Genomic DNA, 21,039 nt, shown 5'->3' with positions numbered 1-21,039 from the left:
TTATGCCCTCTCAGGTGATTATTCTGAGCGAGAGGAAGAATCCCATCAGCATTGAGCATGCTCAAACCATTCAAGGCTTTATATACCGCTATCAGATCACTTCGCTGGTGCCTAGTCTCCAGACACTGTAATTTGCAAAACTTAAGCCTTTCTTCGTAAGAGCACCCCTTTGTTCCATTCACTAATCTTGTTGCCCTTCTCTGTACTCGTTCCAGCAACTCTACATCCTTCTTGAAATGAGGCCTCCAGACCTGTATGCAGTACTCTAGGTGTGGCCTGACCATTGCCTTATACAAGGGAATGATCACCTCCTTATCCCTGCTAGAAAAATTCCTATATATCATTGACAACACACCATGAGCTACTCTTGCAGCCCGTCTGCACTGCTCAGAGAACTTCATATCTGCCAGCACAACAACCCCCAGGTCCCTTTCATTCTCTACCACTGTCAGTGTAGTACCACAGAGTTGATACATTGCTCTGGGGTTGCTGTTTCCCATGTGTAGTACTTTACATTTGTCAATGTTAAACTTCATTTGCCACCTCTCAGCCCATTTGCTCAACCTTTCCAGATTCTGTTGCAGCAGCATAGTGTCAGTAGTGTCCTTGATAACCCTGCCTACCTTTGTATCGTCTGCAAACTTCGACATTAAGCTTGATATACCCTCATCAATATCATTTATGAATACAGAACACAATAATGGACCCAACACTGAGCCCTGAGGGACTCCACTAATAACATTAGTCCACAACGAGCAGTGTCTATTGATTACCACTCTCTGTCTTCTCCCCCTCAGCCACCCCTTTATCCACAGCAGCAATTTGCCTCCAATGCCACACTGCTCCAATTTGTGCAGCAGTCTTCCCCGTGCAACAGAATCAAAAGCCTTTCTAAGATCCAAGTATATAATATCAAAGTGATTCCCTGCATCCAGTTCCTTTGTGACTGCATCATAGTATCCAATCAAATTGGTCAGGCAAGACTTCCCCTTAACAAAACCATGCTGTGTCCGAGCTATAGCTGAAGTCTTGTCTAAATGATCCTGCAGTGCTTCTTTAACTAGTGCCTCCATTAATTTTCCTGGAACAGAAGTTAAACTCACAGGTCTATAATTACTTGTGTCAGCCTTTGATCCTCCTTTGTGAATTGGGGTGACATTTGCACATCTCCAGTCTGTGGGTACCTCCCCTGAGTCCAAGGAAGCTCTCATAATTATGGCTAAGGGTTTGCTTACTTCCTTTGCTGCCTCCTTTAATATAACTGGATAGATCCCATCCACCCCAGGTGCCTTTCTTGTGTTTATCTTCAACAATTTCTCCTCCACTTTACTCTCAGTTATTACAAGATTCTCTAGCTTACTGCTAGAGTTGAATACACCTCTGGCTTTCCCCTCGCTAAATAATTCCTCATGTGTGAATGTCGATGCAAAATATTCATTTAGTTTGTTAGCTACCTGAGCAGGATCATCAACATTTGACCCATCGATATCAAGTGGACCAATCTGATTCATCCCCTTCCTTCTAGAGTTTACATAAGTAAAGAACTCTTTGCTGTTTTTCTTTGCATCCCTTGCCAAAGATTTCTCGTAATCTGCCTTCATCTGCCTAACCACCTTTGTAACTTGGTTACAGATCAACTTGTATCTATCATAGGCTTCTGTGCCATGTGTTAATTTGTATGTATCCCATGCATGTTTCTTCACTGCCATATGCCTCATCAGTTCAGCTGACATCCATTTAGGCCTAAACCTTGAACAATATTTCTTAGTTGGTATGTAAAGCCTAGTAGCTTCCAAGATAAGTTCTTTGAATGCTTCCCATTTTGCATTTGCTGTTGGTAACATCATCAGTTGGTCCCACTGTATAGAATTTAAATACTGTCTGAGTCTATCGTAGTCGCCTTTACGAAAGCAATAACCCTTCCCTTTACCCCTAATGGTAGTTACCTCTTTGAGTAAATCCCACTTCAGCACACTGTGACCACTGCCACCTGGTGGTTTATTTATCTGCAGATTCTTAATGCATGAAGAATCACTGCTGATAATCAAATCAAGAGTATTCCTCCCTCTAGTTGCCTCCTGAACATGCTGATGTAGAAAACAATCATCCAATAAATCCACAAAAGCCTTGCTAGTGTGTGAGTGACCAGCCCCCAAATTCCAGTCAATATCTGGGAAATTAAAATCTCCCATTATAAGACTCTCTGATTTACTGGCCCACTCTATTTCCCTGTACAGTATCTTCTTATACTCATCAGAGTCATTAGGCCTATAGCACACTCCTACTCTCAATTTTGATCTCCCAATGCTTATGTTACACCAAACTGACTCGACACTGCACTGTCCAGCGATGTCCACTGGCTTCACTTCCCTGGATTTTATGTATTTCTTAACTAATAGCATAACCCCTCCTCCCTTCCTATCCAGTCTATCCTTTCTGTAGACGTTGTACTCCCTAAATTCCAGTTCTGCATTCCTTATATCTGTGTGACACCATGTCTCTAAAATACCAACAATATGTTTGTTGGTATTTTAGAGACGTGGTGTCACAATATGTTTGTATGTTGTGAGCAATACCTCAAATTCATCAAATTTATTTACTAAACTCCTAGCATTGCTGTACACGCAAGTATACATGCACCTATTTCTATTCTTAGCTACCCTAACACAACCCATGTGTTTACTTGTACCGCAGTGACTCCCGGCAGTCTCTGAAATATCCTGCATCTTGTTTTTCAGGCTTCTGCTCATTCCAATAGAAGCAGTACAAGAATCTCTTTCACCTCTGCCAGTGGCTACTGTTAATCTATTCGTCTTTGTCTCCCCCCAAGCTAGCAGTTTTCCGACCCACCTAACACTGCCTCGATAGCATCAGCAAATATTCTTGCACCCTTTCTATTTAAGTGTATCCCATCCCTGTAGAAGCAATCCCTCCTGTTAACAAGTACAGTCCAGGCTGAAAAAAATTCTACCCCTTGAGCCTTGCACAATCTTTCCAGGGCCGAATTGATCGACAAGGCTCTCATCATATACTCCCTCCTATCGTGTCTGGGCAGAATTGCAGACACTTTCAATTTCAACCCTATTTCACGGCTCTTTTTCAATAGTGACCTGTACTTGTTAAGTAATTCTGCCGGTCTCCTACTTTTGATATCATTAGTGCCAACGTGTACAACTATATCACCTTTTGTGCCCTTAAAAGATGATATCTGCTTAAATATATCTATATCATCTATAATCATCTATCATCTCTAATCTATATAATCTGAAAAGATGATATAGTTTTTTTTTTTATAAAGCAAAGAATCAGTTTTATATTATTCTGGATTTCCCTGAGGAGAACCCCAACAATTTTACGTAGTTACGCTCGCAGTCAAACGACCTGATCATTGGGTCATAGCTTTAAATTGTTGAATCAAATCTAAAAATGTGGAAAAAATTCTAATGACGCCTTTTTTTGAAACAGCAAAGGAATGGCATTGGATAATTTTTCTTCGTCGTATTTGTTTGGCTTCCAAGAAATGCGATCCGAATTGCCGACATCTCTTTCAACGTTTCTAATAACCACAGAGCAATAAGTAATAAGAGTAGTAAATAATAATTATTTCTAATAACCACAGTGTAATAATATCTTAGTATAGTCAGTCCTCGTATAGCACGATAGTTGTATTCCTAGAAACCCTCGTGCAATGCAAAATCATGCGTTTAGTAAATCCACCAGCCGACAAAATCAATTCAAATATTTATACAGTGCCATAAACGATCGTGCAGATCCGAAAAAGATAGTTCATTCGTGTCAAACAAGGTGGTTATCCATTGAAGTTGCTATAACAAGAATTTTAGAACATATTATTGAATTAAAAGCTCATTTTGAAATAACTCGTTTGACTGACAAATGTTATACTGCAGAACTTCTTTATTCAATGTTCAAAGATGAAAGTAATTTAGCGTATCTTTTATTTTAAAACCTATCTTATCTGAAGTACAAAGAGTAAACAAATCTTTTGAATCAAATACTGCCGATCCTACATTATTACTACATGATTTAAACATGCTATTGTCAATGATTGCCAATAAAATGTTTTTACCAAATACACATATTGAAAGGATAGAAGAGGACATTAATAATTATTTAGACCCTAAGCCATATTTAGGTTACCAATTTGAAAGAAAAATAAATGAATTAATAATGAATAAACTTATCACAACAACAACAGATGAAATGGCAATAAGAGAGAGATGCCGTAATTTCTTGATTGATTTGTAACAGCAATTAAAACAACGCCTTCCGGACAACATAAAAGAATTAGAAAAAATGTCATTAATCTCAGTTAACAATATATTAAAGCAACAAAAAGAACCACTGATAAATTTATTACAAAATTTAAAATTGTCTGAAGTAGAAATTGAAAAAATTGAGCAACAGTATATAAACATTACTCTCGTTAAATGGGAAAACATCAACAATACAATGAAGTTTTGGTCAGAAGTTTCGAAATATCGAGATGCAAGTGGTAAAAATCCATTTAAAGAAATTAGCGAATTTGCATTGGGTATTTTAATTTTATCATTATCCAATGCAGATTGGAAAGAATATTCAGCAACTTAAATCTAGTAAAAAACAAAACACGCAACAGAATGAGTGTTGGCACGGTTAATGCAATCTTATCGGTACGATACGGACTCAAAAGAGTTGAAAAGTGTTGTAAAAATTATGTTTTACCTGAAGAAGTGCTTCTCAAAATAGGTACACAAGAAGCATATGATGAGAAGGTATTGAATTTCGAAATTAATTTAGATTTTTAGATATTGATTTTATATTAAAAACAGAAAAATAAATAACTATTTATATATACTATTTGTTTGTTTGTTTTTATTCACTACAAAGTACAAACAAATGAAAATTCAAAAAATTTGGTTGGTCAAGTGCTAAAAATAACGGATTTTGAGTATGCGACTAGCGGGAAATATCATTAAGAGTTGGCAACACTGCTCACGACACTAAAGTGCAGTACAGTCAGGCCTCGTATAGCAGGATAGTTGTGGTCCTAGAAACCCTCGTGCAATGCGAAATCGTGCAATATAAACAACAGGCCCTATGGGAAAAATAGGGTTAGCCGTATTTTAATATCCTGGGTCAAACGAGCCTTTGTTAATAATAATTCTATAAAACGAGTCTACATAAATATACAGACCTGAACACATACCTGAAATCTTTTTAATACAAAAAAGGTTCCCACTCCACACAATTTATTTGTACATTTAGATGACTTCTCTTAGAGAAGATTCGCATCACGTTCTGATCTTTGTACATTACACGAATCTTCTCTAAGAAAAGAGAACGAAACTACTGAAAACCTAAAACTGCTTCCTACTTCTAAAAGAGAGAGATGGGGAACCTGAAACTTAAACTGCTTTTCAACTATGACGAAAACCGAAACTGAACTAAAACCACTTCTCAACTGTGACGAAAACCGAAATTGAAACCACTTCTCAACTGTGACGAAAACCGAAACTAAAACCGCTTCTCAACTATGATGGACCATTTTGAAACTGAACTATCATGTGCGCAGATTCGTCCAATCAGCGTTAGGATTTTCCCTGCGGAGAACCTACACAGATCGTAATCACAACTTTTACACACGAACCTGCCCTAAATTCAGTTAATTCTTTCAAAATCCAAAAACGCTTGGAGTTTTGCATTTACCCATAAATCCCCAATTTTGCATTTCCCCTCTATAAGACACGAGCTTTTAAAAGTAATCTTTAAAGGGAAACACCAACGATATTTATGGATATCAACAGAGAACTTTCACCTTTTGAGGCTTCAGGTGCAAAAAAGACTATCATAATTGATAACACAAAATAATATACGTACACATGCTTATATCATCTAGGTAATATATTCACAAAAGTAATCACAGATAATGGAAATAAACAATAACTTAACATGGTAATAAGTTAAATATTTAAATCGCAAATAAGATAAAATTGCACACAAGATTCGATAATATAAACAAAGTAACAAATCAGAAAAAAAAATCTGGTATTAATCACACATTAAAAATAATAATCACACATATGGTATTATTGCTCACCAATTTCTGGCCTTTTGACTTTTGCGAATACGTCAATTATACATCATAATTTATCATGTTCATTAATGCTGCTTCAATAAATAATTTTATTTTGTATTATTCCTTTCATAATTCTTGTTTCTTTTTAATACCAAAGATGACCGTTCTCTACTTGCGCTTGTTTGCGCTTGCGCTCTCTACTTGTTCTTAAAAATATTTTAATATCTATAGATAAATCATTTGTTTTGTGTAAGATTATTTTTTCTAAGTATTCTGCATTGTCTGTTGTATTGGTAGGAAACCATAAAAATCTTTAGTTCAAACATACTCCAAACATTCTCCATTAGTTCAAACATTCCTAATTATGAAAATGATTGAACTGCGTGACTAATATGGGGCGTTAAGTCAACTATTAGTGAAAATAAAATGCTTCCTTTATTAAAATTTATTAAACTTCTGATATTAAAATTACTTTTGTTTCATTCGCTATTAAATTTATAAATCCATCACAAGTCTTGTGGGAAAGATAATTAAATGTAATTGAAATAAATATTTCTTTGAATTAAATAATTTATTTGTAGCTATTAAGAACACCTTTTTCTTCTGGTAATACATATGCGAAAGCCCATTGTAAATGGAAACTCTCAGCTAGAGGAAGGGGCGCAGCGAGTGCCTAGTTAAGTACAGCTATGGATATCAATCAATATTGATACGTTACAAATCGGAGGAAATTTTCGAGATCAATATCTCGTTTAATTTCTTCTTAAAGTGCCAAGTTATTTGAATAATGACTATTGGATAAATGTAGGGTGGTGTGTCTAATATACATCACTGTTTATAAAATAATACATAATTGTATTGGCTCATCGTAAACAACCCTGTGAAATGTATATTTTACTATATGTAAACAAAGTAATGTAATTAAAGCAACTTATAAAATATAATAAAACTTTATTTAAATATTCAAATTATTCCAAAATCAATAAACAGGTGGTAGCACAATTGGTAGAATTTCCTCCTGCACACACCGGGTGGAAAAGACCTGGATTCGAGTCCCGTCGATGACGTGAGTAATTTTTATGGGCCTTTTTCACAACGTTGCTGAGTTAGTCGGTTTCAGACGAGGGTAGCATGGTTCACCCCCCCCCCCCCCCTCCCCCGGAAACTTCGGTTTTTCGTCTAGCAAACAGAAAATCACCCACAGAACACACGTAATTTACAGACAGTATACACGGAGCCACGCTCTTTGAATAGACTGGGGTTCAAGCCCCTGACTGCTAAATACGATCGATTTGCCAACCCACACTGGACCAGCGTGGCAGATTATGGTCCATTTCCCTCAGCATGAATTGTTGAGGAGGCTTCCATCCTGCAGTGGGTTGATAATGGCTGCAGTTTATATACGGAGCAGTATAGCCTGATGCTCCTAAAACCCTACTACAATAAACAGCTTGAAAAGATTGCCTCATTAATACCATTCATTTTGGAGCTGTGGAGCTGGCACTTTCATAAAATCTTAACAAGCACTGGATATTTTTTCATAATGAATTTACGCCAATAAAAGTGTTTACTTTAACTTGAATGTAACAATATTTCTAAATTTAAGTTTTTATTACTTCATCATTAACAAGAATTGGGGTACCTGCATAGCCAAGCGACACGGGCACCGAGGGACTCTCGTGCCCGCCGACGGCGAGACCGTGTTCGGTAGTTTGTTATGCGGGGGTGGCACTGGACGATCGGTGCTGCTAGGTTTAAAGAGACGCTGATTGGCGCCGCCCCTCATTCACCACCAATACCGCCCCGTGCTATTGGGAATTGGGAACCCGAAGGTTTGTGCGGACGGTGCAACCTGGCACGGGGTGGAGACGCGAACGCGTTCCCAAGATGGCGTCGCCATGAGGCGCACGTCAATGTCCGAGGTCTGGAGGCCTCATTTCAAGAAGGATGTAGAGCTGCTGGAACGGGTACAGAGAAGGGCAACAAGATTAGTGAATAGAACAAAGGATTGCTCTTACGAAGAAAGGCTTAAGTTTTGCAAATTACAGTCTGGAGACTAGGCACCGGCGAGGTCATCTGATAGAGGTGTATAAGGCTTTGAATGGTTTGAGCATGCTCAATGCCAATGGGATTCTTCATCTTGCTCAAAATAATCACCTCAGAGGGCATAAATTCAAATTGAGGAAGGACGGATGTCGGATAGATGTGCGGAAATTTGCCTTTGGCCAGTGGGTGGTTGGTTGGTGGAACCGACTTCCGTCACTTGTTGTTGAAGTTGATAGCCTAAACAAATTTAAGGCTCAACTGGACAGGTATTTCGAACGAACAGAGGGGTGAAATGGGAGTGGTGTGTTTTTTTTTTTTTTTTTTTTTTGCTGATGCTGAATAAGCTTGCTTTCTTGCATCATATGCCTCTACTAATGCTAATGCTAAGAAAACGTAATCTGCAATCACTCCGAATATAGACATAATGCGACATGTGAATAGGCCCAAAGTATGTAAGTACAGATTTTTATCATTTTTATCCTTACAAAAAGAAATGGCCAGGCTGTTTCTCGATAGATATGCCAAGAAAAAAGCCATGGCTTACGCCTAAATTTGGCACTGGTTGCAATAATTCTTTTGTTTGCTAAAAATAATTAAATAATAAAAAATCTGGAGAAATATATGCATTTCATCATAATTTTAAACCTACTCTCTACTACAGTGCTTCCAGAGCAACAGTTCATCTGCACTCTTATCACTTTCAATTAATTTCATAACTCGTATTTGACATTTTGGCTCATTAAGACTCATTGGCATGCCTCAGCTGCCAATGTGCCATTAAAAAACAAATCATCATCATCCCTTCCACACACCACTAAAACCAGTTAGGACACACTGGGGAGTTGATTCTCCGCTAGCTCTTCTTCATACTTCACATTTTCCATAACGTTCAAAACAAATCTCATAATCATAAAACTGTCTAACAAATATCGGACAGTTTTATGATTGATTAGAGTGGAGTGAGGAGTCAAGGGATCCACCCTTGACTCCTCACTGCACTCTCACTACCTTGCGAATCTTAGCTATATATTCGTAACCTTCTCTCTCAGTGACTTAACGTAGGGAAAAAATATCAGTTGTTCATTTGACACAACCCCCAGGTACCTGACCAAGGGCACACACGAAACCGAGATCCCAATGATCTTAACGATAGGATTCCCTTTCTGTAAGATCATCTTCGTTTTCTACATCGAGACTACCATTTTATGTTTCTCCACTCAAAACTCCAACGTGTTCAAAGCACACCTGGTCCTCCTCAAGCTACTTCCTGGAATCCTCCACCACCAACAGCATTAAGTCGTCGGCGTAAGTTTCACTTATTTTTTAAACACTATAAGATTTATTTAAATAAAATAAAGTTAATACAGCTGACATGTCACGTGTAGCATTGATGCGTTTTTACCTCATATTTATTGTCACTAGTATTTCTATCAATAAATTTGTTTGTCTAAAATTCCACGGAATTTTAGACAAACAAATTAACTTGTTTTATTTGGTGTTTCTTTTCCACAAATTAACTTACTTTTGGAAGAACGATAGGTGCTATATTCGGTTTTGGAACTTCAGGTAAACGGACTGTCCAATTTACAAGAGGATTTGATATTTCGAAGCATTCATTTCCAAAAAAAATCCCACATATTTCATCTGGTGAGAGCTGCGAATTCATAATTACTTCTTCTACCATGCCCTGGCCATGAAACAAAAGAAACCAAAATGTTACATTATGCACTGAGGGTTACAAAACTGAAAAAAAAAAAAAAAAAAAAACTGCACGGAGAACGGAAATATAGTAAACTGCTACATATATAATTTGATTATAAATTGAATTAAATCGAAATCACAAGATAATAAAAAAATGAGAAGAAAATATAAAAAGATGTACTGTATTAACTTTGTGTACTTAAATTTATGAAGGTAAAGACAAAAGATGTTTTTTCTTTACCTGATATAAATCGATTATTCCATGACATACACTTTTTGTACCCAAGTTCAGCACTGTGCACCAAATAAAAAGAGCTTTCAATAATTTTGATATAGAACCTAATTTCCTCAAAATGTACTGAAATGTTAGCACACCAAATTTGCAGAACGTACAGAACAGTCCCGACCACTTTTTGTCTTCATGTTTCATCTGTAAGAAACAATTATTTCATATTGTATTGTTTACTTTATAATGCACACATTGACTTGTGCATAAGATTTAAAGTACTGCCCTGCATATGGAATTTTTAAAAGGAATACCAAACTTACAGTATTAACTATAGTTACAAGTTTAACATGAGACCGATTAACTCAGCCACGCTGTAAAAAATCCCATAGAAATTTCTCGCGTTATTGACAAAATTGGAAGTCAGATCTTTCCCATCCGGTGTTGGGGAGGACGGTAATTATATCAGCTGCGTTACCCACAAGGATTTTGACCACTTATACCACAAGTAATAAAAAAAAAAATAATATTTTTATCCATTATTTTACTGACTCAACTGCTACCTTTATACTTATAATATCGTTATTTACAATGTCAGTCACCGGTGCAAACACAAAAATTATTTAATTTTGTATTTCAAATTTAAACCATTACATTCTAGTTATCATAAACTCGATTCTTGGTTGAGTCTTTTCCAATTAACAATTTATTATGGGAAATGAAAATGTGGTTATATCGTCATTAGATGAAACTTCGGAAACGCTTGAACCACAAAATAAAACACAACAAATTAATTTAATGCTGTTAATATTGTTATAGGAAAGGAAAAATGCTATTCTGTTCCCATGAAGCTAACGGTTCCTAACTCCTTTCACCTCCACATTGGGCAATGGCCGTAGTATATTTTATGTTTAGTTAGTTTGTTATTTGTCTTAAGGTCCAGGACATATCTGGCTATCCACCGATATTTGGCAGGAACAGCATTAGCATTAGTAGAGGCATACGATGCAAGAAAGCAAGCTTATGCAGCATCAGCCAAAAAAAAAAAAAAAAAAAAAAACATTTCACGCCACCTTTCGATCCAAATGCCTGTCCAGCTCAGCTTTCAATTTATTTAGGCAACCAACTTCCACAACAAAAGATGGAAGTCAGTTTCCACCAATCAACTACCCGCTGGCTAAAGGCAAATTTCCGCACATATATTCTACAACTGTCTTTCCTCAATTTGAATATATGGCCTCCCTCTGGTACTTAATCTGAGCAAGAGGAAGACTCCCATCAACATTCAGCTTGCTCATCCCATTCACCGCCTTATACACCTCAATCAGATCACCTCGCAGGTGCCTATTCTCCAGGCACTACAATTTGCAGAATTTAAGCCTTTCTTGGTAACAGCATCTCTTTGTTCCCCTCACCAATCTTGTTGCCCTTCTTTGTATTTGTTCTAGCAACTGTACGTCCTTCCTAAAATGAGGCTTCTAGACCTGTACACAGTGCCCTAGATGTGGCCTTGTCATTGCCTTGTATAACAGGAGAATCACTTCCCTGTCCTTGTTAGCAAAATTCCTATATATCATTGACAAGACTCCATGACCTGCCCTGGGAGACCGTCTGCACTGCTCAGCGAACTTCATATTTGACTGCACGATTACCCCCAGATCTTTTTCACTTTCCACTTCCCTGTGTGTAGTACCACAGTTGGTACGTTTCTCTTCGGTTATTGCTACCCATATGGTACTTTGCATTTGTCAATGTTAAACTTCAGTTGCCAATTCTCAGCCCATTTTCCCAACTTATCTAGATCCAGTTGGAGTAGCATACTGTCTTTACTGTCGTTAACAACCCTGCCAACCTTTGTATCATCTGCAAACTTTGACATCAAACCCGATATACCTTCATCAATATCCTTGATAAATATACAAAACAACAATGGGCCCAACACCGAACCCTGGGAAACTCCACTAATAATATTTGTCCACAAATGCCATACCTCTCCAATTTGTACAGGAGTCTTTCATGTGCAACAGTATCAAAAGCTTTCCTGAAATCTAAGTAGATGATATCAAAATTATTTTTGACATTCAGTTCCTTTGTGACCACATCATGGTATCCAATCAAATTGGTCGGACAAGATCTCCCTTTCACAAACCCATGCTGTGTCTTAACTTTTACTGCAGTCTTGTCTAGATGATCCTGCAATGCTTCTTTAAACAGCGATTCCATTATTTTCCCTGGAACACAAGTTAACCTAACAGATCTATAGTTACTTGTGTCACCTTTTGAACCCCCTTTGTGAATTGGTGATACATTTGCACACCAGTCCGTGGGGACTGGTGTGCAAATTCGTGTTATTTTCTGAAATGGATATTTCAGAAAATAACTATTTATGGATATTTTCTGAAATATCCATTTCAGAAAATAACTCGGATATAATTTATCTACTAAAATATTTCAGTTGAACTTAACTGATTCGCCCTTCCTTATATTTTTAAAGTTTAAAGAAAAGTTGGGGGGGGGGCGAAATTCCCTCAGGAAATTTCCCAGAACCCTTTGTAGCTGCCAGTCTGTCCCTGGACTACATCTTTATTCCGCAACTATTCTCATTTGTCTAGCAAATTCATCACATGCACCCCTCTAAACCAGTGCCGCAAATAGCTAACAAAAGACCAACTGCATTGACTTCTCGGAAGACTTAAAGGTAGATTTAATACTATTTCAGGTATTAGGAGGTTTATACTGGTCGCGATGGCGTTATATCTTAACTCAGGACATGACTCAGTACTTCAGTATATTCATGTGGCTATGTTCGGCTGATCAATTCTTTCGTTTGAGTAGTGTCTGTATTCGAAAGAAGTGGTACTGATAAATACCACTTAAAGACCAATAAATCAAGTTTAAAATCATTTTTAAAAATATATATAAATATAGTCAACAAGACTATATCAGAGGAAATAGCCTTGTTAACTAGTTTACTTAATTTTATTAGATAGTTTTACGGTTTTGTCAGTGCACATAATAAGGCATTACTTGATGTGAGCTAGGTGGTATTACCTTTTTATATGTGGTTACGTCGGACATAAACGACTGACCATAGACTTGGTATGACGTTTCCAACAGTAAATTTTTATGTTTGGCAGGTCCATCTGTTGTGGCTATAAACCGTCCATACAAAATCCACATATGAAGAAAAAGAAAAATTCCACAAACAAACAAATTTGATAATCTCATTATCTTCCAGATTTTTGGTTTAGGCGTAAAAAAATTAACTGCTTGAGTCTAAAAAAAAAAAAGTAATAAAAATATATAATAATAATAATAATAATAATAATAATAGTAATAAAAATGATAAAAAATATTCACAGAATAAAAAGAAAAAAAATTCCAGAAGAATAAAAATATATAAAAATAATGATAATAATAATTGAAAAAAAATTATAAAAAAATTACATCTCTTTATGCTTCAAAATACACTAATTTTAAAACATTTATGAACAAACACCTACCTAATAGTGGTTATATCCTCTTCTTGCAGCAGGTAGCGCCACCACACGGTGAGGCTGGACTGTATAAGACCTCTTTGTACCATGTACTTTGAACCATGTACCATGTCGCTCGGATTGCATCCCAGAGACCTGCAATAGTCCGTAGTGGAAGATTCAAAGGCCCGCACTGTTGATCCACATAATCCCAGAGATGTTCTACGGATTCATGTCAGGAGAATTCGGAGGCCGAAGTAGCACCCAAGGTCACTTTCGTGTTGGGCGAACCACTTTCGAACAACCGGCAACGTGGCAGGGCGCATTATTCTGATGGAAAACAGGTCATCATGAAGAGCATACCTGATCAGCCCAGTGGATCGGTAGTCTTTAGCATTCAGAGTGCGGCCTCGGGGTATGAGGGTTTCAAGAGATTCCCAGGAAAACATCCCCATCCCCTTACCGAAACACTGTCGCCTCCTGCCTATTTCTATTGGACCAGCACATCGGACTGATTCCTCTTCACAGTTCGTCGCCATACTTTCCATCTAGCGTCCACACGGCAAAAGAGGAAACATGATTCATCGAAAAAACAAATTTTTCCCAGTCATAAATGGTGCAATGACACTATCCAGATGCAAAAATTTTAGGCACAGTTGGCGATGGGTGACCACAAGCACGGATAACTTGACTGGACGCCTACACAGTGTGCATAGTATTAGGGTCAGGCACCACCTGTGGTTTCCCACATCTGTGCCATATATTCGCTGTGAAGAAATACAGTACTACTGTAAATACCAGAAAAGTGTTGTGTGTTGTGTGTTGTATATGACATATTGCGTTAGGTTCTGTTGTGTGTCCTGTCATTTGGCCGCAGGGCCCCTGGTGGGACTCCACGTTGCCCGCTCACGCCACTAGGAGGTAGCCAGGTTGCCCATTATTCTCTGGCTTGTCTCCGCCAGGGTCCCCAGAGCTTCCTGGACGGCCCACATAAGGCTTAAGCCACATGTGAGCCGATAATATCCAGTTGCAGCTATGGTGATTAAAACTCTACATTGTCTAGTGCAATAGTTCCCAAGTGGTGTGCTGCGACATTAGGAAAAAGTCTATTGAGTTTAATCGCAATGACTGCTTAGGTATGACATGAATATGAATTTCTTTAACGTCAAGTATGACTTGAGTGACAAAAGGTAGGAACCACTGATCCGATTGTTCTTCCTGCAATTAGACTAAATCTGGAAGGATAATGAAAAGAAGTCGAGGAGATATCCACAGATGGATCGACTAGGAGAGCACATTGTGGAGAAACATATTTGAGAGGAATTATGGTTCTTCAGGATGTTTCGAACAGAATAACAGATGAATGAGGATTAACGTAACAGGTTTAAAGGTAAGCTTAATGTTTTGAAGGAACTTTAGGACAAATTTTCAGGTAAATCGCTGATCGTTTATATGTTAGGGGCTAATTCCATCCTGTTTAACGTCGCAGGTGTAGGTGGGTGCCAATAAAACCTAAAGTTTCATCCTGATAAGCCTTATAGTTACAAGGTAAAGTAAACCAGGTAGGGAGAGCGAGAGAGAACAGGAAGACTAAAAAAGGTAATAAGTAAATGATAAATACTGAAGGTAAATCAAAATAAGGGATAAACATTGAAGTTAAATATATACTGAATATGAATATCGAAGCACCCATGAATAAAGGAGGTAGAGTAACAAAGATAACTGAATTCAATCATATACGTGTTTCTAGAAAATTATGAGGATTGTGTATAATGGTTGTTTGCTTGTTATTTGGTTTTTAGGAGCATCAGCAACTAAGGCCATATTGCTCCGGGAATATGCGGTGGTCATTCCCTTGACCTTTCCGCATCCTCCGTATTTGGTGGTGACGGGCTCGAACCCCGGTCTAATACAAGAAGCGTGTGCTACGCACTGCTGCTCCTTCCCACCTGGCTACGGAAGCGCCTGGGGGGTGTATAATGGTATTGTCACAAGAGCTTGAATGAGAGAAAAAATAAATACTATATATAATATCATAAGTTTTACGTTATTATATACGGTATTTTGGGTAGCCTCTCTGTAGTATATACAATAGGCAGTTATAGTAAGAATAGGGGGGAAAAAAGTATTCTGATTATTAGCAACTATCTGTACCCATTGCGAAAATTTCGCAATTGGTAGCAGTTTTTCTCTAGCTGTCCTAAATAAATGTAGTCCGTGTTTTGTCATGAGCAGGTAAACCAGTACGCGTCGAATTCTTTTCACCATCTTTCCGATTATTCACAATGTGCACGTTGCGTGCCTTTTATATTTTCTCATTTTTCTGCACATCTACAAAGGAATATCTTCAATTTGAGCCCACTTTCAGCCCGATCGGTTAGGCTCATAGTTCACAATGGCCGTCTCAAGAAAACGGCTTCCATATTAATATATAATTTATGTGACAAAGGCAGGGGCCGTGTCAGAACTTTTATGCACCTGCATGAAAACAAGTTGGTTGGTTGTTATAGGGTTTTAGGCGCATCAGCAACTTATTTTGCGGTATTTATAATATATCTGTGAATTGCTTGTGTTTTATGGGCCATTTAAGGGTCATTTAAGGGTTTTATGGGTCATTTATTGTTTGCTGGAGAAAAAACCACGCTGTCCTCAGCTGAGACCGACTAATTCAGGCACGTTGTGAAAAAGACCCATAAAAATTCCTCGCGTCGTTCACGGGATTCAGACGCGGATCTTTTCCACCCAGTGTACGGAGAACGGTGATAACAGCAACTGTGCTACGCACGAGAGCTCATGCAAACAAGAAAATGTAACCCTTTTCCTAAAAATATGGAAGGGTCTCGATGTTTATTTTGCGGCTGCTGAGAGCAAGTGTATAGCTGACGCCGATTCCAGATTTCCACATTAACACGGCCCAGGCCAAATGTGTGTTAATGAATATTTTTAAGACGCCCTAATAATTATTAATAATTACTAGTTTATCGGTCCTATAAACTATTGATATAAGTTATGAAGTCTAAGGAAAGATCCAAATCGTTAATATTTATAAGAGTGAGTAGAAAGAAATAAAGGACTGTAACGAAAACAAAAGTCAAACGCTGATTTAATACGACTGTTTTTGGCAGACACATGGATATTAATAAGTGATAAAAAAATCACTTAAACTATCTTCTGAATAAGATAACTGGAATTGCATGTTCAAACAAAATTCTTCTCTTAACTAGAGACTGAAGGTTGTAGTCATGGTGATAATCTTGCGTATAGATACAATGAACACAGGTTTTGCTATCTGGTTTAGTAATATATCTGAATGTTTTGGTTTCAATATGAATTCAGTGAGGTTTAAATTTGCTCTTTATATCAATCCAGACTGTGTATTGATTAGTTCGGTATCAATTTGTTCACATAATCGATCGGTATAGAAGCAAAATTTAAAATTCACTTTTTCATATCTACATTTTTTGATTTCTGTTCGCCATATTCAGTCGCCAAACTGGTACCATTAAAATTCCCCCCTCCACCCCTAATTTCTCATAGTGTTGCGAAAATAAAATTCATTTTGACATAATTTTAAATAGCAGAGCAGAGTGATCTTAGAAATATATTTTTGAAGACAAACCTAAGGGAAAATAAATGTAGCTATTCACATTCACAGTACTTAATGTTATTACTGTAAATGACGTTTCCATGAGAGCAAAATTTGTCCTCATTGACAAAGGATTTCAAGCAAACAGAATTTCGACTTTCTCACAAAACTTGAGATGAATTTATAAATTTAATAGCGAATAAAACAAAAGAAGTTTTAAAATCAGAAGTACGGGAAGCAATTTATTTTTCACTAACAGTGGACTCAACGTTCGATATTAGTCACTCGGATCAATTAATTTTTGTAATTAAAGATTTTCTGGTTTCCTATAATGCAACAGCACAATGCAGAATACTTAGAAAGAATAATCTTAAATAAATTAAACTGTTTATCTGTAGTTTTTAAAAACTGCAGTGGGCAAAACTACGACAATGCTTCCAACATAGCAGGAAAGTATTCAGGATTAGGGACCAGATTGAAACAACACATTAAGTACCGTGTGCCAGTCATTTCTTAAATTTGATTGGCACAATGCAGAACCTTGTCCTGAATCAGCGCCTAATTTTATTTTTATACAAAGTTTGCACAATTTTTTTCTTTGTTTCTACAAGATGATGGAGTATAATAGATCAATATTTAGGAAAAAATTCAGTTACTTTATATTTATAATATAAAAACTTTATATTTATATTGTGCAGCCAGATAAAAAAAAAAAAAAAAAAAAGAGAGTGCTATAAACAAATTCGGCAACTTTAATTAATTTGTCTACCTGTGAAGTCAAAAACCTATTTTCCGATTAGAAAGTTCGAAACTGACGAAAACTAAACTGCATTATTGACTAATGGGGACTTATTTGGGACAGAATATTAAAAGCAACAAGCCAATCCCGTCAAAACTCTAAAATAGATACTGTATATTAGAATGTAGTAATCTTTTGAAATAATTGAATGACTTTATTTTAAATATAAGAAATGATTTTGACATTATAGAAAATAAAGCAAAATTTTTAATTTCGGACTAGACAAAATACAAAAAAAAAAAAAAAAGAATAAAAAAGGTAAAATTATGTATAATGATGCAACATATCATGAAGTTACTTTATGTGAAAAAGAAATATTTATTGTTAATATTGTACTGTAAATGTTATTTGGGATAAACTTACTGCTGAAATTAATCATCGAACAGAAGAATACTTTCAAACTATTATATTACGGCTACCCATCATTTCTCATATGTGTATTATGTCTGTAAATTTCGTGTTTTCTCTGGTCGATTTGCCAGTTTTGCTGGACGAAAAAAATCCCACTTTCGGGCGGCGGGGGGGAAACCTTGCTATCTACGCCTGAGACCGACTACCTCAACCACGGAGTGAAAAAAGCCCATTAAAGTTCCTTGCGTCATCGACGAGATTCGAATCCAGGCCTTTTCCACCCGGTGTGGGGAGGACGGGGATGATACCACTGTGCTACACGCGCAGACACAGAAGAATACTTATTAAAAAAAAAAAAAATTTTTAGTCTATTTATTTTATTTTTTTTTTTAAGTAGATAAATTAATACTATCTTTATTATAGGCTATGTTTTTCACAACAGCTGTGTCAATTGCTTATGTTCTAGAGTGCACGAAAGCAACCTTAGTACTTTGACTATAGCATTGTATACACCACTCACCTGTTTCAAATACTGGGCACTTTCTTCTTTTCTTCTTCTGACCATTGTATTGGAAAACTGATTTATATTTCATAGTTTTACTGGGACGTATTAGGCTATACTAAGGCGAGTTATAAAGGAGTCGTGTTATACAGCGTGTTATAATGATGGAAGAATTTCAGAGGGCGCTAGTTAAATTGAGTAATTAATAGGCCTAAAGTGCGTGGCAAGTATAATTTTCAGAATTATTTATATAAAATAGTTTTGATATAGTTAGGAGTAAAACTAAAATTCTACTTAAATTCTGAATTATTAAAGGGCATTTGGCTGATGATCCTTATAATATAAAGGAAATTACGATGAAAATATGGGATAAAACGAAGCATATTGAAACAACTCGCTTCGTTTTATCTCACAGCTGTGTGCGCACCTAGCGAAACTGAATATATTTTAAAGCAGGCGCTTCCACCATTCCTTTAAATAATGAGCAATTTCTTGCCACAAAACTCACTGGAGAATGGCACAAACATTCCTAACTCAGACTGGTACACTGTAAACACGCCTTAGCCTAGCCTAATACGTCCCATCGACAGCACGACGAAAGATATAATCGACTTTCAAATGAAATGCCCAGAAGATAAGCGCGGAAGGTTCCAGCATGGCGAAACCGATAATAGAGTACCGAATGTTATTCTTATTTTGTCAATTTGTTATTTGTAAAAAGTAGTTTAATTGGTCGTAGTTACATACAATTTACAAAGTGTCTTCAAATGAAATGTGATCTCCCAATGTGGTATTTACAATTAGGAATGTGACGTCAGAGTACCAAGGTGTACTTGAAAAACAAAGCTTCGATTACGCAGTACAATGTATTTAAAAACGGTTTTTTTTTTTTTTTTTTCAACTATAACGCTTGCGTTTACAGTTGAAACTTCAGTGTGACGTCATAGTGTTAAAGACACCAATATGTATAGAGAAATTGCTACGAATAATTTTTAAAATATTCAAGAGAAAAAAAAATTAATTACGCTTTCGATCGGTCTTACGTATATTATTCACAAAAGTGGATAATCCCTTTAAAAATCCTAGCATTCTTAGCGCACCAGCTCCGACCTGTGATATTGCTCCTATAGAGTCACTGTCACAAAAAAAACTGTTATCCAGAGCTTGCATGTGTAACCGTCATAGTCCACGTATGGTGTAAATGCACGAGCGAGGCGATTGATGTCTATAAATTTACCGCATAGAAACGATCTCTGGCGGATTAGTATGCATAAAGAAAGACACTCTCCTTTAGTGGATGGGATTGCATGTTAACCCTTTACTTTGACTGGTTTCCCTCAGATTTTCTTTGGGGGGAAGCCTAACAACAGTATAAAAATCTATACTATATAGTGAAATATCGTTGCTATAAACATATAAAATTAAATAAAAGTTAGTTACAGTATTAACAACAGTTTAAATATTTGAATTACTGAAAAGACCACTTGCTGACTATTGACAGATGTCAAAGAGACTGACATATAGAGTAAGTAACATGCAAGCTCTGAATAACAGGTTTTTTCACAGTGAATCAGCTCGATCCCTCACAGTTTCAGTCACAGTCAGAGCTGAAGTGATTGGAATACTGTACTTGGATTTTATGACGTCTAAGTTTAGGATCATGACGGTGTGTTTCTGACTGTTGATCGTTAGAAAAATCCAGTGTTTATCTAATATTTATCGTACCTGTTATCAATCAGGTAAAAATTAAATAAATGGGTAAGCAGAACAGAAAATAATATATAGATATTATTTTCTGTTCTTTTTGATTGCTACAAATCATTGGTCATGAGTCATTACTCAAACACAACATATAATATTCTTCCATATCAGAATACAGTATATCTCCTCTTCGTAAATAAGGAACCACACACATATTGCGCAATGCATTGCAGAGAGGAGCGTTATAAAATATTATAATGTGCTACGATGGTGATAATGGTCATCGTAAGGAAATTTAACGTAAGGCAAATTTAACGAAATTAATTGGATGACATAAAAATTGAGATTGGTATTATTTACTATAAATCCACAGAAACTCAATGCTAATGTCAACTTGTATATTCTGTCTTCTCGACCTTTAACCTATGCACGATACATAGTACTAATACCTTTCGTGTTTGGGGTTTCATAAATAAAAATAAGAAGAAGAACAACATAACACAAAATGCAAAGACAAGGAACAACCAGCCTAGAAAAGAAGGCTACAGCAGAAGACAAGAGAAGAATGAAGATAG

At 36.7% G+C, this 21,039-nt stretch overlaps 1 protein-coding gene across 1 annotated transcript in view; it reads right to left on the bottom strand.

Moving 5' to 3' along the window:
• Positions 1 to 19,369, bottom strand: part of LOC150075281 (sphingomyelin phosphodiesterase-like) — a 127,938-nt gene extending 108,569 nt beyond the window's left edge. The window contains exons 1-4 of the mRNA XM_090388430.1: positions 18,782 to 19,369; positions 13,101 to 13,325; positions 10,065 to 10,253; positions 9,645 to 9,809 (exon numbers count right to left, since the gene is read on the bottom strand). Coding sequence (XP_090244556.1) covers positions 9,645 to 9,809; positions 10,065 to 10,253; positions 13,101 to 13,325; positions 18,782 to 18,826 — 624 coding nt within the window. The 5' untranslated portion in view covers positions 18,827 to 19,369. The remainder of the gene's footprint in view (positions 1 to 9,644; positions 9,810 to 10,064; positions 10,254 to 13,100; positions 13,326 to 18,781) is intronic.
• Between the last annotated feature and the right edge of the window lie 1,670 nt (positions 19,370 to 21,039).

This window comes from Mastigoproctus giganteus, chromosome 14 (genome assembly GCF_048544385.1).
Source record: "Mastigoproctus giganteus isolate SK-2022 chromosome 14, ASM4854438v1, whole genome shotgun sequence".
NCBI classification, from domain to species: domain Eukaryota; kingdom Metazoa; phylum Arthropoda; class Arachnida; order Uropygi; family Thelyphonidae; genus Mastigoproctus; species Mastigoproctus giganteus.
This window is presented reverse-complemented; position numbering and strand designations above follow the sequence as displayed.